The sequence below is a fragment of the Rhinopithecus roxellana genome, chromosome 12 (assembly GCF_007565055.1).
Source record: "Rhinopithecus roxellana isolate Shanxi Qingling chromosome 12, ASM756505v1, whole genome shotgun sequence".
NCBI classification, from domain to species: Eukaryota; Metazoa; Chordata; class Mammalia; order Primates; family Cercopithecidae; genus Rhinopithecus; species Rhinopithecus roxellana.
This window is the reverse complement of record NC_044560.1, coordinates 8,309,805-8,332,922: the sequence shown is the minus strand read 5'-3', so window position 1 is coordinate 8,332,922 and position 23,118 is coordinate 8,309,805. Positions and strand designations below refer to the sequence as shown.

Below are 23,118 nucleotides of genomic sequence, written 5' to 3'. Positions count from 1 at the left end.
GCCAAGACGTGAGTCACCGGTAGGAAGCCACAGCCATTTCGCCTCTTGCTTGGTGCAAGTGCAGACGGTCCTCGTGGTTGAGCGCGGAGACCAGCGCGTGGGCGGTGTTGGGCACCTTCTGCCGCGCCCTCAACCCCACTCCGCGGTGGGCGGGGCCCGAGCCAGTCCCTAAAGCCACGCGGCCGCCAGCTCCGGGGCTGGTGCTTCCGACCGCTGCGCGCTGCGCCCGGGCTGTCGCAGAATCCCGTTGCCGCCGTCATGTCCCGGCAGCTATCGCGGGCCCGGCCCGCCACAGTGCTGGGCGCCATGGAGATGGGGCGCCGCATGGACGCGCCCACAAGCGCCGCAGTCACGCGCGCCTTCCTGGAGCGAGGCCATACCGAGATAGACACGGCCTTCCTGTACAGCGACGGCCAGTCCGAGACCATCCTGGGTGGCCTGGGACTCGGGCTGGGGGGCAGTGACTGCAGAGGTAACACTGGCCCCTGATCCTCCCCCTGCACCGTGCACAGCTGAGCCTGTCCACAGCCGTGCACCGCCCAGCTCTCCCTGGCCCCAGGCAGCACCCACGGCTTTGTTCCCCACCCCCAACCCCCGTCCACCTCTCAGCCCTGGGAACCCCAGGCTCCTCAGGCACATCTAGCTCTGGACAACTGGACAGTACTTTGTCTGGACTCCGTTTCTCTCGTCTTCCGAGAGGTAGCCACCACCCTCACTGACGCCTGGATGACTTGGTCTCGCCTGGAATAACTTGGCTAGCCCATCTCTGGAGCACGAAAAACATTGGAATCTGGCACTGTGCAGCTCCTGTCCCAACCTGTGCCCTGCAGGTGCCCTTGACGGGCCTGATCTGCAGAAATTCTGTGCTTATCGCCTGGCACTCCCTGGCACAGTCCGAAATCAGAGTTTAGACCCAGCACACTATCTGCTTGCTCCTACGCTCACGCCAGCCTGCTCAGGGACCTGGACTTTGCTCTGAGTACCTTGTGGTACTCACAATGGTACCTCACCAGGGTGGCAACGTCCGGAAACCTTGCCAGCTCCCTTAGCATGATGGGGAATTGGGTGTGGTACAGGGTCTCACTGCCCTCTCTGTGGGAGGCTCTGTCTGAGGCTATTGGAGGGAAATGGGCACTAACCCACTCCAGGAAGTTCGAATTCTAGAGATGGCTGGGGAGCCAAGTGAACCCTTTTTGGGAGGGACCCCGTGAAGAAAGAATGGATAGGAGTTTGCCAGGAGGAGTAAGAGGGGCAAGGGCGTCAGGGCAGTGGGCATGGGTGTGGAAAGGCAAATGTGATTTGGCAACGCTGAGGGTGCAGGTGTAGCCCTAGGGGAGGATGTGTGTAAAGGGGCAGGAGGAGCCACCCTCAGTCTGATGCCACGTGCGGTGCTTAGGCCGATGCCTGGCAGGCACATAGTGAGGGCTGGGAAATGTTAGCTGTTTCTTTGTTCTTAATATTAGCACCATTTCCTCCTTCCACTCTGAGTGTCTGAGTGGAGTCTTGTCCATTTCTTCTTTGATTCACCAAATGGTACATTCCAAACAAAAGAAGCCTGTGCCCGCATCTCAGTGCCACGCTCTTTCTAGATCACCTGACTGCCACTTGGTGAGAGCTCTGATCTTATTTCCGGGTTTTTTTTTTTTTTTTTTGATACAGGGCCTTGCTCTTTTACCCAGGCTGGAGTGGAGTGGTGCGATCATGGCTCATTGCAGCTTTGACCTCTCAGGGCTCAAGCCATCCTCCCACCTCCGCCTCCTGAGTAGCTGGGACTAACACAGACCTGTGCCACCACACCTGGCTAATTTTTTGTATTATTCATCGAAACCAGAGTCGCACTTTGTTGCCCAGGCTGGTCTCCAACTCCTGGGCTCGAGTAATCCTCCTGCCCTGGCTTCCCAAAGTGCTGAGATTACAGGTGTGAGCCAACACAGATCTGTACCCTCTGCCTGGCCCTTATTTCTGACTTTTTAATTTTCTTTTTCAAACCTGCTTTGTCTTCTGTCTTTGAGTCCCAGGTTGGCTGGTGAAAGTCCTCAGATCTCAGATCTGAAGTTAATTTCAATTGAGAAGCAGAGGGGTGGAGGTGGCATGGAAAAATCCCAAATGAATAGTTCCACAAACCTGCCCTCTCCCAGGTCTCAAGGGCTCCAGTGACTGCCCTCCTGCCAGCCTAAGTGACTTTCTAAGTGTGAAAAGTGGAAAGAGGACTCTCCACTCCCCTGTTATTCCAGCCCACTAGGATCTAGGATTCTTTTTTTAATTTTTCTTTTGAAACAGGGTCTCATTCTGTCATCCAGGCTGGAGTGCAATGGCACAATGTTTGCTCACTACAGCCTTGACCTCCTAGGCTCATGTGATCCTCTAACTCAGTCTCCCAAGTAGCTGAGATTAACAGGCATGTGCCACCATGCCCGGCCAAATTTTGTAATTTTTGTAGAAACGGGGTTTCACCATTTTGCCCAGGCTGGTCTCAAACCCCTGGGCTCAAGAAATCCACCCTCCTGGGCCTAAGTGTTGGCCTTATGGGGGTGAGCCACTGTGCCTAATCTCCAACTAGGATTTTTTTTTTTTTTTTTGACACAGAGTCTGGTTCTGGCCCACAGGCTGGAATGTAGTGACAAGATCTCGGCTCACTGCAACCTCTGCCTCCTGGGTTCATGCGATTCTTGTGCCTCAGCCTCCCAAATAGCTGGGATTACAGGTTTGAGCCACTGAACCCGGCCTCCAACTAGGATTCTTAATAGGGGGCAGGGAGAAGAGTGTTAAGCTTACTTTTTTTTTTTTTTTTTTTTGACAGTCTTGCTCTGTTGCCCAGGCTTTACTGCAATGGAATGATCTAGGCTCGCTGCAACCTCTACCTCCCAGATTCATGCAATTGTTTCTTTCTTTCTTTTTTTTTGAGACAGACTCTCGCCTTGTTGCTCAAGCTGGAGTGCAGTGGTACGATCTCAGCTCACTGCAAGCTCCGCCTCCCAGGTTCATGCCATTCTCCTGCCTCAGCCTCCCGAGTAGCTGGGACTACAGGTGCCCACCACCATGCCCAGCTAATTTTTTGTATTTTTAGTAGAGACAGGGTTTCACCATGTTAGCTAGGATGGTCTCGAACTCCTGACTTTGTGATCCGCCTGCCTCAGCCTCCCAAAGTGCTGGGATTACAGGTGTGAGCCACCACACCCGGCCGGTTCATGAAATTCTTTTTTTTTTTTTTTTTTTTTTTTGAGACGGAGTCTCGCTCTGTCACCCAAGCTGGAGTGCACTGGCCAGATCTCAGCTCACTGCAAGCTCCACCTCCCAGGTTCACGCCATTCTCCTGCCTCAGCCTCCCGAGTAGCTGGGACTACAGGCGCCCACCACCTCGCCCGGCTAGTTTTTTGTATTTTTTAGTAGAGACGGGGTTTCACCGTGTTAGCCAGGATGGTCTCGATCTCCTGACCTTGTGATCCGCCCGCCTCGGCCTCCCAAAGTGCTGGGATTACAGGCTTGAGCCACCGCGCCCGGCCCATGAAATTCTTGTGCCTAGCCTCCCTAGCAGGGATTACAGGCGTGCACAACCACCCCTAGCTAAGTTCTGTATTTTTAGTAGAGACGGGGTTTCACCATGTTGGCCAGGATGGTCTCAAATTCCTGACCTCAGGTGATTTACCTGCCTCGGCCTCCCAGAGTGCTGGGATTACAGGCATGAGCCACCACGTCCAGCCCTGAATTTTCATTTCTCTCTCCTCTCAGTGAAAATTGCTACCAAGGCCAATCCATGGTTTGGGAACTCCCTGAAGCCTGACAGTCTCCGGTTCCAGCTGGAGACGTCACTGAAGCGGCTGCAGTGTCCCCGAGTGGATCTCTTCTACTTACATGCACCTGACCGCAGCACCCCGGTGGAAGAGACGCTGCGCGCCTGCCACCAGCTGCACCAGGAGGTGAGGGGACCCCTGAGCTCTGGGAGGTGGCCCGCTGCTGCTCTCCTTATCCTGTTCCTACTGGTGAGAGCAGAGGTACCAGGGCGGTCCCAGGGTGGAGCAGGGAATAGCCCCACTCCCAGGGGCCCCACCCGGGCCTCCCCTTCCTGGTCTGGGCTGCACTGCGTTCTGACTGGAGCCTCACCCATGCAGGGCAAGTTCGTGGAGCTTGGCCTCTCCAACTATGCCGCCTGGGAAGTGGCTGAGATCTGTACCCTCTGCAAGAGCAATGGCTGGATCGTGCCCACTGTGTACCAGGTGAGGGCCGGGGCTGCAGAGGCCAAGGTCTCCAGGACTCCTGCTCATCCTGGGCTCTCTTTGCCACCCTGACTGCCCCCTGTGCCCTCTGCATAGCAGCCACCCCCGGCTGAAAGCCTGCAGATGGCTCCCAGGTACTCTGAGAATAACATTCAAGCTCCTCAGGCTGGCCACTAGGCATCTGCTTCCTTCCTGCCTATCTGTACACCTTGGACCCTTCCTTCCCCACCTGGCCCTGCACTCAGCCTGGAACATGCCCTTCCCCGCCACTGCCCCTTCCCTGCCACTGTCCCTTCCCTGCCACTGCCCCTTCCCTGCCACTGCCCCTTCCCTGGGAGAAGGGTTCAGGTCTCATATACATGTCTCATCCTCTGGAAGCCTTTCTAGATGGGCCCAGAAGACCCTGAGACCTCAGGTCCTTGTTTACCTCCTCATGATTCATTGCACAAATATTTGTACACCGGCTTGGTGCCAGGCACTGGTCACAGAACTTTCTAGTCTATTAAGATTGCCTCATTACTCGATTATAACTGTTATACTTGACCTTATTATAAAACCTTGAGGGAAGGGACCCTGTCCTTTTGGCTTAAGAATCTAAATCTGACAACCAGCCCGTAGTTGGTACTCATGAAAGTTGGCTGAATGAATGAATTTTCCTCGAGCATAAGCCCCTTTCACCAGCACCAGTAAGAATAAGTACATGCCCAGATGGTTAAAGTCCTAGAATTGATAAGGTCTGAAATAAGGACTCTATAAGGGTACATTTGAGGTCCCTTCTTTTGACACATCCACTTTCTCTCCGGGGGTCTCTCTCCCTGCAGGGCATGTACAGCGCCACCACCCGGCAAGTGGAAACGGAGCTCCTCCCCTGCCTCAGGCACTTTGGACTGAGGTTCTATGCCTACAACCCTCTGGCTGGTACATGGAGCATTCCTGACCCTGTCTCAGCCTATTCCCGACCCACAGATGCCCAGCCCAGGACCTGGGAAGCAGGGAGAGTTTGACAAGGGGCTGGGCTGTGTCCTTCAGCCCTCCTGGGTCCCTGCCCCTCCCCTAGTCCAGAGCCCTGAGGGATGTAGCAGCTTCTGGGGCACTCTGGGCCCGGGGGCTGATTGCTGCCTTCCCGCAGGGGGCCTGCTGACTGGCAGGTACAAGTATGAGGACAAGGACGGGAAACAGCCCGTGGGCCGCTTCTTTGGGACTCAATGGGCAGAGTTCTATAGGAATTGGTGAGCTGGGGGTGCTTGGTGTGGATGGCTGGGGTGGGGTCAGCTTTATGTGGAATGAAGTCCTGGCTGCTCCTGGGGTAAGGCCTTTCCTCGCTGCTGCACCTACTCCCCTGCATTCCTTCAGGAATTTCCAAACCCTCTGTGTGTTTTCTTGTTGTCTGGGGACCTCCAGGAGGAAATGAGGCTCCCTGGACCTCAGGGTCTTGAAGTCATAGCTCTTTCCTGAGCAATCACCTGCTAGGAAGGAAAGAAGGAGCCCTGGAGGAAGGTCCAGGAGGCCTGGGGCCGAGTCCTGTTCCATCCCAGTGGCCTTTGTGTCCCTAGGGGAAAATAAGAGCAGGGTGATGAGTTCTCAGGAATAAAGATTCGTCGAGGTCTCTGTTGAGAGGGCCGGCATCTCGGGTGGTTCTGATGCCCAACAGAGTGGGAGACCTGTGACCAGAAAGGACACCCTCCCCTCAGGGCTACCGGGTGTGGGGTGGGGCAGTGGCCCTGGATGACCCTTTGGTTGTGGCTCCCAGTATGACCCCCATGGTACTGACCCCTGTGCCACCGTCCCCCCTTTCCAGCTTCTGGAAGGAGAACCACTTCGAGGGCATTGCCCTGGTAGAGAAGGCCCTGCAGGCTGCATATGGTGCCAGCACCCCCAGCACGACCTCCGCCGCCCTCCGGTGGATGTACCACCACTCACAGCTGCAGGTAACCAGTGACCCTGGGCGCTCAGCTTCTTCCCTGCCAGGGGACCAGCATTAAGGTGAAGCCCAAAGCATTTGTTTTCTCGATTCCTCTGAAATGTCTTTCTTCTAACTCTCATAAACACTCTTCCCACTGTTTTTTTTGTTTTTGTTTTTCTTTTTTTTTTTTTTTAATTTTTGATACCGAGTCTGGCTCTGTTACCCCAGCTGGAGTGCAGTGGCGTGATCTCAGGTCACTGCAACTTCTGCCTCCCAGACTCAAGCAATTCTCCTCCCCCAGCCTCCCGAGTAGCTGGGATCACAGATATGCACCACCGTGCCCAGCTAATTGTTTGTATTTATAGTAGAGACTGAGTTTCGTCAAGCTGCCTAGTCTGGTCTCAAACTCCTGAGCTCAGACAATTCACCCTCCTCAGCCTCTGAAAGTGCTGGGATTACAGCTGTGAGCCACTGTGCTCCGCCTTGCCATTGGTCTCTGATGGTATTTGAGTACCAGGCTTTGTAATGAGGGTTTTGCTGCAGGGATTTCATTATTCCTTCGGCTTTATGAAATGACTGTCCCAGTGTTATTGATGAGGAAACTGAGTTTCACCCAGCTATGAAAGGGGAATGCATTTTAACACAGGTTTAACTGTAAAGCCCACTAGTCTCATCCTTTTGGTGGGAGCTGGAATTTCCCTCTCTCAGTGCCTCATGTCTTCCTCTTTCAAATTTTTCTCCAACTCCAGCCTTAGATGTTGCAATAGTGTCTGGCACATATACAGTAGGTGCTCAATAAATGGGAGCTAAGTGCTCTACATTACTTTTTCATACACATAATTATGTTGAAATAGAGAAGAGGATTGAGTCTCAGAGAGGTTTTAATAACTTAGCCACGTTTACACAGCTGCTGGGGGGCAGAACTGGGCTGTGAATGTAGGTCTGTCTGGAAGCATCATGTGGCAGTAGGGGAAATAATACAGGTTTCGAGTCACATGGGTACAGCTATCCAAGGCACCTTAAGTTCTTTCTGGACATATGGGATATAAGAGAGCCCAAATCTCGGTAGGGGCGTGATTGGGAGGGCTGTGAGTGGAGTCGCTATGCAGCAGAAGAGGGTTGAAGTCTGGCTGTCTCCCTTTCAGGGTGCCCACGGGGACGCGGTCATCCTGGGCATGTCCAGCCTGGAGCAGCTGGAGCAGAACTTGGCAGCGGCAGAGGAAGGGCCCCTGGAGCCAGCTGTCGTGGATGCCTTTAATCAAGCCTGGCATTTGTTTGCCCACGAATGTCCCAACTACTTCATCTAGGCCCATCGTGGTTCAGGCTGCCCAAGGCTCTTCTGTCACCTCTTTTGCTCTCTCATGCTTTTTCTAATTTAGAACTGCCTCAGTAAATTGTTAGGGATGGAAGTATTTGGATAAAAACTTAACAGTAGAGTCACCACCAAACTGAAGAATAAAGCCTCCCAGGATGCTGTGTGTTAGTCTGTTTCCATTGCTATAAAAGAATACCTGAGACTGGGTCATTTACAAAGAAAAGAGGTTTCTTTGGCTCACGGTTCTGCAGTCTGTACAAGAAGGTGTGGTGCCGGCATCTGCTCCTGGGGAGGGCCTCAGGAAGCTTACAATCATGGCAGAAGGGGAAGCGGCGCCAGCGTGTCACATGGCAAGAGAGTGAGCAAGAGACAGACGGGAGAAAATTCACACACTGATGGAGGGAATGTAAAATGGTACAACCACTTTGGAAAATAGTTTGGCAATTTCTCAAAGGATTAAACATAAAATTACCATAGGATTCAGCAGTTCCACTTGTGGGTATATAGCCAAGAGAAGTGAAAACATATCTCCCCACAAAAAACTTGGGCATGAGTTTTCACAGTGTCATTACTCATAATAGCTGATAATTAAAAACAACCCAAATGTCCATCAATGAATGAATGGATAAGGAAAATGTGGTATATTCATAGAAAAGACTATTATTTGGCCATTAAAAAAAAAAAAAGTGGCTCACACCTTTAATCTCAGCACTTTGAGAGGCCAAGGCAGGAGGACTGATTGAAGACAGGAGTTCCAGACCCGTGTGAGCAACAAAGCGAGACCCTGTCTCTACTAAACACAAAAGGAAAGTTGGTGGGGCCCCGTGGCACACGCCTGTAGTCCCAGCTGCTCGGGAAGTTGAGGCGGGCGGATTGCTTGAGCTCAGGTATGCAAGTCTGGAGTGAGCTATGATTGTGCCACTGCACTCCAGCCTGAGTGACAGACCAAACCCTGTTTCCAAACAAACAAACAAACAAACAAACAGAAGTAGTGAAACATCTACAATGTAAGCGCACCTTGAAGACATGTTAAGTTAAAGAAGCCAGTTACAAAAGGTTTCCTATTGTATGGTTTCGTTTATATGAAATGTCCAGAATAGACAAATCTATTGGAGACAGAAAGTAGATGAGTGCTTGCCCAGGACTGGGAGGAGGTTTGCGAGGAAATGGAGATTCACTGCTAATGAGTGCAGGGTTTCTTTTGGGGGTGTTTATGAAGATGCTCTGAAATTGACTGTGATGGTTGTACAACTCCGAATACCTGAAACAGCATTAAATCATCACTCTGAGTAGATCAACTGTATAGTGTCTGAATTATGTCTCAATATAGTTGTTTTTAAAAAACACAACAGGCCGAGCACAGTGTCTCATGCCTGAAATCCCAGAACTTTGAGAGGCCTAGGCAAAGGAATTGCTTGAACCCAGGAGTTCAAGAGCAGCCTGGGCAACGCGGTGAAATCCCATCTTGACAAAATATACAAAAAATTAGCTGGGTGGTGGCAAACCCACTGTTTGGGCAGAACTCAGCGGGGAAGCCTCATCTGCTCTCCAGTGTCTGAGACGTGATTTAGCAGCTGTAGGCTAGGGTCGCCTGAAGACATTCACTTATCAGCTGCTGTCATCACCCGGCACACACATCCTTCTGCATGTGACTTCCAAGGGTGCCCATCTCAAGCAAACTAGGCAGAAGCCATGTGGCCTTTTATGTCCCAGCCTCAGAAGTCCATAGCATCACTCTCGTGTCCTGGGAGGGGAGTCAAAGATACCTGTGCAAAGAACATCTGAGAACATGGGTGGTTATCTTAGGAAAATAAACTCTCAACATTGGGAGCAACGGTCCTGAGTGGTCAAGTCGAGATGAGCCGCAGGAGCTGCTGAGACTCCCGAGTATCCCCATCAGGGATGCATTCTCTACTATGCCACATCCCACCTGTTAGAATCTTCTGGATACTATATGTCAAACACAGCTGATGGCCACTTGAATTCAGCCATTTCATATCTTTTTTCTCTTCTTTTTTCCCACTCCACCTCCTCCCTCAGCCATTTTCTATCTAAAGAGCTTCTTCAAGAGACAGTTCCCAAACAGCACCTTAAATATAGATACAATTTGTATTTGTTAATTTAAAAACAAATGAGAAGGAACAAAAAGACCTAAAGGAGCAGAGCTGGATCTGGAGAGTGTCTAATATATTTCTTCATCCTCAAACTGAGGAAACTGCTCTGTGCTGTATAAAAGAATGGAGAAGGGTCGGGCGCGGTGGCTTACCCCTGTAATCCCAGCACTTTGGGAGGCCGAGGCGGGCGGATCACAAGGTCAGGAGATCGAGACCATCCTAGCTTATATGGTGAAACCCCGTCTCTACTAAAAATGCAAAAAATTAGCTGGGCGTGGTGGCGGGCACCTATAGTTCCACTACTCGGGACACTGAGGCAGGAGAATGGCGTGAACCTGGGAGGTGGAGCTTTCAGTGAGCCGAGATCATGCCACTGCACTCCAGCCTGGGTGACAGAGCGAGACTCCGTTTCAAAAAAAAAAAAAAAAAAAAAAAAAAACTGGAGAAGGAGGTGACATAGATTTTGCCCATAGGAATTCACAAGGAGGGAAATTCCTGAAACTTCAGGCTGCAGAGAGGGCCATGGGCTGCCCTACTTGCTTCATTTCTGACCTGGTTGTTCCCAGTGACTGGGTTGGTTGGCATCACCAGTGTCTCAAATTTGGCCATTCTGAATACATTGCAGAAGCAACAGGAAAGTAAGAGCGCCAGGCTCCACAATTGTGTATGAACAAGTACATTTCTGCTGCATGGATTTTTAGTTTAGTAAGCCTGTTTTTACCATGGCTTTTTTTTTTTTTTTTTTTTTTTTTTTGAGGCGGAGTCTCGCTCTGTCGCCCGGACTGGAGTGCAGTGGCCGGATCTCAGCTCACTGCAAGCTCCGCCTCCCGGGTTCACGCCATTCTCCTGCCTCAGCCTCCCGAGTAGCTGGGACTACAGGCGCCCGCCACCTCGCCCGGCTAGTTTTTGTATTTTTAGTAGAGACGAGGTTTCACCGTGTTAGCCAGGATGGTCTCAATCTCCTGACCTCGTGATCCGCCCGTCTCGGCCTCCCAAAGTGCTGGGATTACAGGCTTGAGCCACCGCGCCCGGCCGATTTACATCCTTATATGGATGATAAGGCTAATCAGAAACACCAAGGGTTTCTGATAATTCTGGCCATGTTCAGGAACCACTGTCCTAAGTGGAGGTTTTCTCAAGCTTTTCACACTGCAGGGCCCAGGCTACAGCCCTGGAGAATTGAGGCCTGCTGGGTTTCATCCCGTCTGTTCTTTCCAGTGTGCAAAGCTGGCCAGGCCCCTTACCACCTTTATACCTGGCATTTAGCGCATGGGGCTGGCACGGGACATTTCCTTTCCTCACCGAGAAGGTGAGGGCAGGTGGCTCAGCCAAGTCCACAGAGCCAGGAATGGAGGTCAGGACTTGTCCTGGGTCCCCGTGTCCTCCAGGGCACACAGGTGTGGTGCTGAGGGGCCCTAAGGTGGCGGGTGTTTGTGTTAACAACTGGTGAGGTTAACTGCTAAGGTTTTTTCTTCGAAATGGGGTCTCTCTCTCTTGTCCAGGATGGAGCGTGGGGACCCGATCACCTCTCCCTGCAGCCTCGACCTCCCAGGCTCAAGTGATCTTCCTGCCTCAGCCTCCAGAGCAGCTGAGACTAGAGGCGCACATCACTACGCCCGGCTAATTTTTGTTTTTTTGTAGAGACAGGAGGTCTCCCTATGTTATCTTGGCTGACTTCTAACTTCTGACATCAAGCGATCCTCCCTCCTTGGCCTCCCAAAATGCTTGATTACAGGTGTGGCCTTGATTACACGCCTGGCCAAATCCAAGGATTCTTGCCCACTGCCTCCCCTCTAACCAACCAAGAACATGGATAAGGGGCCCAGGAACCTGCATGCATTCTGATGCTCAAAAATATAAGACGTCTACTTAGAAGCCATTAGCCCCTCAGTACTTCAGGGACCTGGGTGCGGGTATCCGCCCTGAGAAGACCCCTAGTACTGACCCCTGCGCAATCCCCTCCTCGCACCCGGCTTCTGGAAGGAGCACCACTTCCAGGCCATTGCCCTGGTGGAGCAGGTCTTGCACATTGTGTATTAGCACCAGTGCCCCTGGCATGGCCTCGGCTGCCCTGGGATGGACCACTCGCAAGCTGCAGGTAACCCAGCTGTCTCTAGATGCTCAGCAGTTTCTCTCAAATTCTGTAGGGGTGGGGAGACTGGGGAAGCTGCAAGGGGTATACAGTCGTTAGGTGATTTTTGAGATAAGTCGTTTTCTTCCTATGAAGGCTCTCCATGACCCAGTTCTTTTGGGTGATAAACCTGTTCTTAGACAAATTACTTAAGTGGCCAGGTTACCAACACTAGTTATTGGGATGGCCCTGTTAGGTATGGCCATCTCAATTTCACGTGAGGAAACTGGCTCAAAGAGGCAATTTCACTTGAGTAGGGTCTTCATGTGGTAGGGAATGAATGTGGGTTTGACGGAAACTTTACGTTTTTCTTTTTGGGGGGACAGGGTCTTCCTCTGTCACCCAGGCTGGAGTGCAGTGGCTTGATCATGGTTCACTGCAGCCTTACCTCCAGGGCTCAGGCAATCCTCCGGTTCAGTCTCTCATGTAACTGGAACCACAGGAATATACCACCACGTGACTAACTTTTGTATTTTTTGGAGACAGAGGTCTCACTACATTGCCTGGGCTGATCTTGAGTCCCTGGGCTCAAGTAATCCTCCCACCTTGGCATCCCAAATTGCTGGGATTATAGGTGTGAGCCACTGCATATGATCTGAAATCTACATTTTTAACCATTAGCCTTTACTGGGCCCCTGGCTGCCCACCCTGGAGACAGTCCAACCCTGTGTGTAGTGGTGGGGCTTCCCTCTCCCTGCTGTCCCTAACCCCCTTCTCCAGCTTGGCTTTATATGGTTCCGGCTCCCCTTTAGTGAGCACCTGTTAAATGCCAGGTCTGCAGGCAAAGTGCTTCACACAATTTCTAATTCAGACAAGCGGCCTGAAAAGCAAAGTAAGTTTGAAGCTGAAAGGCTGGGTCACTGACCCGGGTTTACCCAGCTGCTGAGCAGATGAGTGGCTCTGAAGTCAGCTGTCTGCAGCTGAGACAGTCTGGAAGCAGGGCTTTAGAGCTCAATGGCCACGGCTGTTTGCAAGCAGTAATACAAGGCATACATGAATAACCACAGCCCAGTCAGCAGCGGGGCCGTGACTGGGAGGGACGTGATCATCCTGGGTGGAGCAGTTGGAGAAATTGTCAGCAGCAGAGGAAGGGTCCTTGAAGTTGGCTGTCATGGAGGTCGCTAACCAAGCCTGGCACCTGAACGTCCCACTACTTTCTCTAGGTCTGGCTAGACCTGGCTCAGGTGCAAAAGGCACCACCTGCCACCCTTCATCCTCTCCCCCCAGTCAGTTTTGGCCTTAAACGGTTGTAGGCTGCTTTCCCCTCTCTGCCCAGTTTGCAGATCGTCCTCTACACTCCTGCAGTCTTTCTGGTCACCCTTGGGAGGCAAGAGGGCCGGGACTGAGCTCTCCTTCAGCACTTCCTACTGAGGCTGGCACCTGACCTGGCCCAGGCCTGGGTGAGCCTGGTATTCATTTCTTCTTCTGCCCGCAGCCTGCTTCCTGCTGTCCTTCCCAAGGGCGTGGTGAGAAGTGGGAGGGAGTAGGAAGTCGTCAAAGAGCAGAGGCAGTGAGAAGGTATTGGGCACAATGCCCTTGTGAATGTCGCCCCACACTGTGGGATCCAGCCTGACCTCCCAACAGTGGGGCTGGAGGTGGCCCTCTCTTCCATGCACAGCAGAAAAAAGAGGGCCACTGTGCACCCTGAAGCTGATTTACTCTCATTCAGAACTGCTTTCATGAAATACAAATAGAACAATATGGACTGGATGCGGTGGTTCACACCTATAATCCCAGCACTTTGGGAGGCCAAGGTGGGTAGATCTCTTGAGCTCAGGAGTTTGAGACCAGCCTGGGCAACATGGTGAAACCCTATCTCTCTTAAAAATTTTAAAACAGAAAAAACAAAAACAAACAAAAACAAATACAAGGTGGACAAAAATCTACCATTAGAGTCATCAAGAATAAAACCTCCCAGGATGCCGTGGAAACTTTAGACGCTGGCTCTCGACTCTTGCAGTGATGTCACCCTCAGCCCAAGCCTGTCTTCCTGGCATCTGTCAGATCCGCAGCCCTGGTTTGGAAGTGTGTGGATACCTAATTTTCCTCAGCAAATCCCTCTGCCAAGGGGTACCCAGGGCTGAAGAGAAACCCCAACTCTGGTGTGGAGCTGCGCTGTCACGGCAGCCAGTGGAAGCTGGCTGACAAGGCAAACTAAGGCAATCCAAGCAGAACAAATCCAATGGCCACCCAGGCTGGAGTGCAGTGGCATCACTGAGCCTCCAACTCTCAGGCTTAAGCAATTCTCCCACGTCAGCCTCCCAAGTGGTGGGGACCACAGGCACGTGGCACCACGCCTACTTTTTAAAAATTTTTTTGTAGAGATGGGATCTTGCCGAATTGCCCAGGCTGGTTTCAAACTTCTGGGCTCACCAAAGGCCTCTTTTCTAAGAGTCTTCTTCTCCCTCTTGTTGTCTGCAGGGCAGACATCCTGCAAAGTTGTATTTTTTTTTTGGACGGAGTTTTGCTCTGTTGACCAGGCTGGAGTGCAGCGGCCCGATCTTGGCTCACAGCAACCTCCGCCTCCCGGGTTGAAGCGATTCTCCAGCCTCAGCCTCCTGAGTAGCTGGGACTACAGGCGCACACCACTATGCCCAGTTAGTTTTTTTTTTTTCTATTTTTAGTAGAGACGGGGTTTCACCGTGTTAGCCAGGATGGTCTTAATCTCCTGACCTTTATGGTCTGCCTGCCTCGGCCTCCCAATGTGCCGGGATTACTGGCGTGAGCCACCGCACCTGACCCAGAGTTTTATTATTTACAGGAGGTCAGTGCCCATCACGTTCCCTGTCTACAGACAAATAAACAGCTGCTCTCTCCAGAGCGGCGGCAGCAGTCCTGCATGGTCCAGTGAGACCCAGAAGGTTCTAGGTCAGTCCTGAGTCCCTTTCAGTCATCGTCTTCTGAGTCTGACTCTTCTGTGGACTCGGATGCGCTCTCTGGCAAGTCATCTCCCATCTGCTGGAACCTTCCCGACTGTGAATCCCACATGTATTTGATGGTTACCTTGAATTCAGCCATCTCATACCCAAAAAGTTTCTGCAAGAGACAAAGGGAACAAAGAATCAGGAAGAATGAAGGTATTCAAAGTGCAGGGGGTCGTTTTCAGCAGGCAGAAGCCAGCCAGCGGCCCCTCCTGCAATAGCCCTCAAGGCGCAAGACTCACCAGGACGCGAGCCTGCTCTGGGGTCAGCACGTCGCCCTCCTTGCACACCTCATAGTCGGATAGCAGAGTCACCACACCTGCAGAAGAGGGTGGCTCTCAGTTACCTCTGGCCCAGAGGCCTGCAGAGCCCTCTCTGTCCCTGCCACGTTAGGAGGAATCCAGTCAGCCACCGCCCTCCCCACAGGTCCATCACACACTGGGCAGTGGCTGTCTCCCTGAGGTCCCTTTGATTCGCCACAGCCTTGACCTCCTGGGTTCAAGTGATCCTCTTGCTTCGGCCTCCCATGTAGCTAGGACCACAGGCACACACCACCATGGCTGTCTAATTTTTTGACTTTTTTTTTTTTTTTTAAACAGGCGCCAGGCCCCTGATGTCCCTGTCCCTCAACAGCTGCAAGACTATAAGTTACTGTCTGCTTTCACCCCAACTGTGAGGCGTGCACTCTTAGCCCCATTTTCACATGAGAAAATGGAGGCTTGTAGAAATAACTTGCTCAGCCAGAAAGGGATGAGCTTGCAGGCTTGTGCTCTTGGACTCTAGGCTGTGACCTTTTGGCTCCAGGGCTGCCCATACCTCTCTTGAGGGTGGTGGGCAGGCCCAGCTGCCTGAGCTGTGGCTCCATGGAGTGGGGGAACTGCTCCAGCGGCCCCGGGTCCAGGCTCACAGTGAAAGCTGCTTTGTTACCAGCGCGGGCGTAGTCCATTTCTGTGTATTTTGTGAACCACCTAAGGGAAAGAGAAGTGGTAGGAGGGGATGCTCCTGGCCATACCACCAGCCCATGAGTCAGGCTCCCCCAAGTGTCCCGTGGCCCTGGGCCTTCACTGACCTTGGCTGCTGGCCAGCAGCCAGCCCACCGCACCATGCTGGAGAGGGCAGAGGGCTGTAGTCCCAGGTCACTAGCTCAGTGACAGGCTTCCAGGAGCAGTTCCAACTTGATGCCGCATATGGAATGAAGTCCCTGCATCATCCCCTCCCTGAAATCCCCCTCACCCGCCTCTTTCTCTCCGTTCCTCAGCAGTACTTACTCATTCACCTCCTCCTTTGCGCGGTTGGTGAACAGGAGACCCACTTCACCCCTCAACCTTTTGCTGACCTACAAATCAAGAGTGAGGCCAGCTTGGTCACATTAGAGCAGTGGTTCTCTACTAGGCACGTTTTTGCTCACCAGGGGACATTTGGCAATGTTTAAAGACGTTTCTGGTCGTCATAGCACGAAGGAGTGGGAGGCAGGAAGGGTGCTATTCCCTGGGTCCGGAGGTGAAGGGAGAACCCAGAGCTTTAAGCCAGGCCCTGCTCTCCCTGAGCCACGGGCCAGCCGATGGCTGGGGGAGGCTATCACGTGGGAGTAGTGGGAGAGAAGGCGGCTCTGCCTCAGCCCCACCCCGTGAAAAACCAGAGACTTACCTGGTGCAGGTTGTCTTTGTACTCATCAGATGGGCTCCGACCCAAGGCCACCATCATAACCTTGTTTTTGCCAAAGAACATCCTACCAAGCAAGAGAAGGAGCGTTCTGTGAAGGAAGTGCCCTGCCCTCCCCGCCCCTCAGCAACATGCAAAGCAGCTCTGGCCCCAGTGAGCTCAGGCCCAGGCTGAGCCAGTGGCACTCACTTCTCCATGCTGCCTGGCCACACTGTCCCCACCTCGGGGTCCTCTCATTATGTTCCCACCCACAGACCCCTGACATGGTAACATTTTGTCTCCCAGCCCATCACGAGCATCATGTACGGGTTCTCCGTCTGGATGTATGCAGGACGCACGTTAACAGCCTGAACCAGAGCTGGGGCGGCAGGAGACCAACACCAGAGCCACCTGCTCCAGGACAGAAACTGGCCATGTGGCTCCTGCATCCTGCTCCCAGGTCACTGTCTGTGTCCCAGTGCCCATGCTGACATTCTAAAACTGGTGTGACGCTCCTAAATGGCCCAAAGTCCAGGGTTAAAGGGCCACTTCTCCGGAAAGGACCACCTCTCAAACGTCTCCTCAATTGCCAAGTCACAGAAGCTCAGTGCAAAATCTGCTTTTTTTCTTTTTGAGATGGAATTTCACTCTGTCACCCAGGCTGGAGTGCAATGGTGCGATCTCAGCTCACTTGAACCTCACGGGTTCAAGCAATTCTTCTGCCTCATCCTCCCAAGTAGCTGAGATTATATTATAGGTGTCCGCCATCATGCCCGGCTAATTTTTGTATTTTCAGTAGAGAAGGGGTTTTGCTATGTTGGCCAGGCTGGTCTCGAACTCCTACCTCAGGTGATCTGCCTGCCTCAGCCTCCCGAAGTGCTAGGATTACAGGCATGAGCCACCGCACCCGGCCCAAGACCAGCTGTAACAGTGAAAAGGAAGTGCTCTTCAGTGGCAGGTAGCACTTCGTCGTTACTAAGGTGTCAGTGGCATGACCCAGGCACCTAAAGGGTCAGAAATTGCTCCTATACTTTGACTGAGAGCAGCCTGGCCGGGTCCCCACTCAGAAGGGCCTTCTTCCCCCTGCCCGCTCACCGGCTGTGCTTCCAGGCGTTCCGGATGTCCTTCAGCTTGCTGTTCCTCATGTTGGCCACAGAGAAGATGAAAAGGTACTTGTAGGTGTCCACACATTTCCGAAGCTGTGGGACAATTCACCAGGCTCTGAGTTCAAGCAGCAGCATACAATGGGCACTACCCTGGCCTCAGATGAGAATGAATCTGCTCTGGGCCCCTGACAACTATGGAAACTGGAAGAACTGGAGGCCTCTAATTGGGTTGTCTCCTACCTCTATTACCGAAATTAGGATCCCTAACTACAGGGGAGGCTGAGCCACGGATCTACACCCCACGGCCTTTTCCAGGTTTCTCACTTATCTATGACCAACAGTGGAACCGACCATCAACGGTTAACCTAGAAACATTCACCCACACTAGGAAGGGTCCCGCAACGTGGAAACACACGAAGCCTCACTGTTATAAGGGGAGGCAGCTGACTGGCACTGCTCTGCACATGGTGCTGGCCAAAGCCACCAGGAGGCAGCCTCCAGGAGTGGAGTCACTGTGCAGGAGGAGACTGTTTCATCCAGCCTGCAGCCCAGGCTGGCAAGTCAGAAGCTGTTCAGATAGTGGGTTGGTGCAGTCACCTACACCTGGTAAATCTTCCAGCTTTTTTTTTTTTTTTTTAAAGACAGGGTCTCACTCTGTTGCCCAGGCTGCATACCGCCATGTCCAGCTAGTTTTTTTTTTTCTTTTCTTTTTGTAGAGATGAGGGTTTGTCATGTTGTCCAGGCTGCTCTTGAACCCTCAGACTCAAGCCATCTGACCACTTGGGCTCCCAGAGTGCTGGGATTACAGGCATGGCCCACCGTTCCTGGCCTCCTCCTGTTTTTTGTCATCGGGCAGGCTAACAAACCTCTATAAGCTTCAGTGGCCCCAAATGCAAAACAGCAACATCATCAGCTAGTACCCACATCTCAGGGATGTTATGAGGATGGAGTGGAATGACACATATGAAACACTTAGTGCAGGGCAGGGCACAGAGTATGAGCTAGTCAAAGCTGGAAATCATCACTATGGAAGTTTTTGCTGGCGCTGCTGCTGGAGGAAAAAGGGCTGGATTAGCAGCTTGGAGATTTTTTTTTCCAATAGTATGCTCCCCTGGCCAACAGTCCTATACCTGCCTTTATAAAACAAACAATTGCAAGCTCTAGAAAAAGAACAACCTCTTACCTCTTCTATCAGGTTTTGTTTCAATTCCAAGCCTTTCTTGGCAGCTTTGGTTAAGGAGACTAATAAAAACAAAAAGGAGAGAGATGATGAGAGACCAATCTAGATGCACTGGAGACTTATTTTTTTCTCCCCTTTGGCAGAGAGCTCAGTTGGATGCAGCCATTCTGAAAAAAGGCAGCAAGGCCTTCGTGGCCATCATTTCTGGCGCACAAAGCCATTCCCAGGGCCCAGGGAATGCCTACTCATTAGCATTCCTGGCCCTGAAGCTCTCTGGATATAACTCCTGCTATTTAGACAAACTAGGCCTTTCTTAGACCCTAAGGCTGACCCAAAAACCTTGATTGCGGTGTGGGGGTGGAGAGTGTTCCTGCTGCTGGGAGTGCTCTCGGTGGCAGACCTCACCTGCTGGCTGAGGCAGGCCCCTGTTTTTTATTTCTTTTTTGAGATGGGATCTCACTCTGTCACCCAGACTGGCATGCAGTGGCACGATCTTGGCTCACTGCAACCTTGAGCTCCTGGGCTCAGGCAATCCTCCCACAGGACTACAGGCACACACCACCATGGCCTGCTATTTTTGGCTGGGACCATAGAAATGCACCACCATGCCCAGGTAAGTTTTGTATTTTTGCAGAGATGGGTTTTGCCATGTTGCCCAGGTTGGTCTTGAATGCCTGGGCTCAAGAGATCTGCCTACCTCAGCCTCCGAAAGTGTTGGAATCACAGGTGTGAGCCACCACACCTGGCCCCTTGCTGCTCTTGACCATGATGCAGAGGCCGGTCTAGCTGGCCTATCCTGTGCAACCATGAGACTGGGGACTGAATCTCCTGTTACGTATCTGCACTCCAGTTTTACAATTTGGACCCACAGATGCAGCAACACCTCTCTGGGGAGGAACATGTACCTCTACTGTAAAAATGGCTGGGGCCCAATTTGCCCTCTACCCAGAGAGTTTGCATTTGCCGGACCTGACCTGGACCCCCTCCACAGAATCAAATCGTTCCAGAAACACTTAACAGAACTCCAACTGCAAAGCCCCGGGCGCCTTCACAAAGAACCCGGGCCTCTCTTCTTTAACCTGCCCAGCACTCAGCCCCTCTTAACAAGGTACCACATGGACAAAGACACTGACATCAGTCAATGGTAAGTGGAGCAGAGGGAGACAAACGAAATATAGAGGGCCACTTCCCATCATTTCCACTGTTACACCTTTGGCTCAAGTCAGCATCACCCTCTTGGATTAATGCTGGCCTCAGTGCTTCCATCCCTGCCCTCTGCCCTGTCTTTCCCAACTATTCTCACCAAGGCAACCAGAGTGACCCTTTATAAGCAAAGGTCAATCACATGGGTCCTCTGCTACCCACTTCACCTGGGCAGGAAAGCCAATGCCTTACTAAGGCCGAGGAAGTCCTGCCCTCTCTGCCTAACCCCCTCCCCCAACTGTATTTGGCTCCTTCTGCTCCAGCCCCACTGGCCTCTTGTCCCAAACATGTCAAATCTGCTCCCACTTCAGAGCCTTTTCAGTTTATGTTCCCTCTACTTGCAACAGCACTCGCCCAGATAATTCCACAGGTGCACAATTCCACAGGTTGCTCGCTTCCTTTAATTTTCTGTTCATCTGTCACCTCATCAGTGAGACCTTTCCTGACCACATTATACAAAATATCGCCGTCTCTTCACCCCACTTTTACTCAATCTGATTTTTAGCATTTTGTGGAATGTGTTTCCCCTGAAACGTTAGGCTCGATAAGAAATAGGCCTTCTTTGTAACTGCTGTATCCTTCAACGCCTAGAAAGTGCCAGACCCCTGAATATTTTTGAATATGCCAGGGAGTCGGGTTAAAAGAGATGCCACCACAGCAAAGGTGGTCAAAAATGGTCTCTTAAGAGGTGCTCAAGTCGGGCGTAGTGGCTCACTCCTGTAATCCCAGTACTTTGGGAGGGTGAGGCGGGAGGGTCGTTGGAGCCCAGGCGTTCGAGACCAGCTTTGGCAACACACTGAAAGTCGTCTCTATAAAACAACAAGAACAACAAAACCTAGCTGGGTGTGGTGGTGTGCGCCTGTAGTCTCAGCTGCTCGGGAGGCTGAGGTGGGAGGATCGTTTAAGCCAAGGAGGTCGAGGCTGCAGTGACTTATTTTTGAGACGGAGTCTCGCTCTGTCGCGCCCACGATGGAGTGCAGTGGCGCGATCTCGGCTCATTGCAACCTCTCCCTCCCGGGCTCAAGCGATTCTCCCGCCTCAGTCTCCCAAGTAGCTGGCATTACAGGCACCCGCCACCACGCCCATCTAATTTTTAGTATTTTTAGTAGAGAAGGGGTTTCACCATATTGGCCAGGCTGGTCTGGAACTCCCGACCTCAGATGATCCACCCGCCTTGGCCTCCCAAAGTGCTGGGATTACAGGCGTGAGCTACCGCACCCGGCCTGTGGCGCCACTGCACTCCAGCCTGGGCAACAGAGCGAGACCCTGTCTCAGAGGAGTCCTATTAACTGACAACGGAAAAGGAGCAAGTCATACGAAGAGGTAAGCATACCAGACAGAAACAACTGCAGACACACAACGCCGGACACGGGAACAAGCCTGTGCTGAAAGAAGGGAACGGGGAAAGGCAGCCAGGGTGGCGGGAGCGCAGGAAGATGAGAAAGGGCCGAGGTTGGGAAAAGTGGGCAGAAACGGCACCAGGCACAGCCGGGGGCGGTGTTCAGGAGCTGCCTCCCGGCACAGTAGGCCTTGTAAGAGCACTTGAAACTAGGCAAAAGAGTCTCCGCTCCCCGGACCCGACCAGGCGTCAGCCCCCTCTGGCAGTTTTACAGCCTCGAAGCCCCCATTCCAGCTAGCAGCGAGGCAGCGGAACACCTCGAGGATGGCCTGGCGTTCCATTCTGCGCCCCCGCCGCCCCGAAGCTCTCACCGCAGGCTGGGCAGCCAACCCACGGAGGTCCCTCCCGGGGCCCAACGCCCCCTTCGCCCACCTTTCTTGTCCCGCTTGGATTTGGGCATTGCGCTGAATCCACGTGCGGCGGAAGACGGTGCACCCCGTTAGGACCCCGGCGGCGCGGGGGCCTCTGGGACGGCTCTCGGGGGCTGCCCCTCGCGTGTGCCTGACCCAGTGTGCACTGCAACCTGCCTTTTCCTGCCGAGCCACCACCTGCGCTTTCTCCCGCGCCTGTAGGGCGACTTCCCGCGTTCCGAGGAAATCCCCGAATCTCGAGCGTCCGACCGTGGGCCTCGCGCACGGTCCCAACTCTCTGGTCCCGCGGAGGCGGAGCCCGCGGCCCGGTGCATGCCGGGACGGCTGTGGGCGGTGCCTGCGCTCGCATCATGGCGGCTGAGTGGGCTTCTCGTTTCTGGATTTGGGCTGCGCTGCTGATTCCTGTGGCCGCGGTCTACGAAGACCAAGTGGGCAAGTTTGATTGGTGCGTACGTGTGGAACATATTCGAGAGATAAGTGCTGTTTCCACGGTACCTGTCTCCTGTCTGCTAAAGGGAAGGGGGTTGTCATGTAACAGGATTGGCCGCATAATTTGCAGGACCCAGTACAAAATGAAAACGTGGGGCGCCTTGTTCAAAAATTAAGGATTTAAAGTCGTTCGAAGCAGAGCTTTAAACCAAGTGTTAGGGGTCCTTCTAAGCTGATCCTTGTGTGTAAGCCGGCCCTGCCATCCAGGCATGCTTGGGGTGCTGGTCAGAGGTCACTAATCCTGTCCTCCCTCGTCAGGTTCCATTTCTTTGACTGTCAGGTTTCTGGTCTAACAGGTGTCAGAGGTCACCAAGCCGTCAGTGAACTTTAATTCCTACTCGTATTGGTGTCTTGTAGGCATTTGAACAGGAGCTTTCGTCTTAAAAGTCCTAAACTGAACCCTTTTCCCCCTCTCATCAACCTAGTCTGGCCCTGGGCTCAGTGCAGGATTGCCCAAAACTCTAAGCAGCTAGAATATGCCATTCATTCCTTCATTCACCCACTCACATCTTCCTTAAGGCCCTGGAGTAGCTTGCTTTTGTTTAAATTTTACCAATTAAGAGTTGTGTGATCTTGGGGAAAGTGGCTTAACCACTCTGTGCCTTGGTTTCTTTGTCTATAGAATGGGTTTACTAACAGTCTGTTATCTACTACAGTACTTGTGAGAATGAATGAGACAGTCCAATTAAATTACTTAGAACAATGCCTGGCTCATTGAATGCAGTCATTAAATGTTACCTGTTATTATTGCTCTTTACACTTTATTCTTCAGGGCCCAGCTCAGATTTCTCCTCCTCTGAAATATTTTCTGTCTTGGAAAAGTTGATTCACATATATGTTGAGTACCTGTTATGCCAGACAGTGGGACAAATACAACATAAGTTACATTTTTAATGATGTGCACAACTGTTCAGAATGTCATATGTGTATATTACACATATATAGCAGATGATATATGTATCTAATGTTGCAGAATACTAGGTATATGCAATTTTCTTAATTTTCTTTTTGTGAATGAATGAATGAATGAATGAATGGCATTTCCGAACTGCTTAGTGTTTTGGGCAACTCTGCTCTGAGCCCAGGGCCAGGCTAGGCTGATGAGGGGGGAAAGGACTCTGTTTAAGACTT

General features: G+C 52.2%; 3 protein-coding genes across 4 annotated transcripts in view; 2 read left to right on the top strand and 1 right to left on the bottom strand.

Moving 5' to 3' along the window:
- The first annotated feature begins 143 nt into the window (after positions 1 to 143).
- On the top strand, positions 144 to 8,724 carry LOC104679834 (aflatoxin B1 aldehyde reductase member 4). The gene is made up of 7 exons (XM_010385557.2): positions 144 to 472; positions 3,730 to 3,917; positions 4,110 to 4,214; positions 5,036 to 5,132; positions 5,344 to 5,443; positions 6,013 to 6,142; positions 7,263 to 8,724. The coding sequence occupies exons 1-7, from the start codon at positions 259 to 261 to the stop codon at positions 7,422 to 7,424; spliced, it is 996 nt and encodes a 331-aa protein (XP_010383859.1). The 5' UTR covers positions 144 to 258; the 3' UTR covers positions 7,425 to 8,724.
- Positions 8,725 to 13,317: 4,593 nt separating this feature from the next.
- Positions 13,318 to 21,819, bottom strand: MRTO4 (MRT4 homolog, ribosome maturation factor). Its single transcript, XM_010385562.2, has 8 exons — positions 21,500 to 21,819; positions 18,529 to 18,587; positions 17,335 to 17,438; positions 16,246 to 16,327; positions 15,867 to 15,934; positions 15,415 to 15,566; positions 14,841 to 14,917; positions 13,318 to 14,713 (listed from the first exon to the last, which is right to left on the bottom strand). The coding sequence occupies exons 1-8, from the start codon at positions 21,525 to 21,527 to the stop codon at positions 14,564 to 14,566; spliced, it is 720 nt and encodes a 239-aa protein (XP_010383864.1). The 5' UTR covers positions 21,528 to 21,819; the 3' UTR covers positions 13,318 to 14,563.
- EMC1 (ER membrane protein complex subunit 1) overlaps positions 21,793 to 23,118 on the top strand; it is a 28,952-nt gene continuing 27,626 nt past the window's right edge. For both annotated transcript variants that reach the window (XM_010385559.2, XM_010385558.2), the window contains exon 1: positions 21,793 to 21,943. In XM_010385559.2, the coding sequence (XP_010383861.1) occupies positions 21,849 to 21,943 (95 nt within the window). In that variant the 5' untranslated portion in view covers positions 21,793 to 21,848. The remainder of the gene's footprint in view (positions 21,944 to 23,118) is intronic.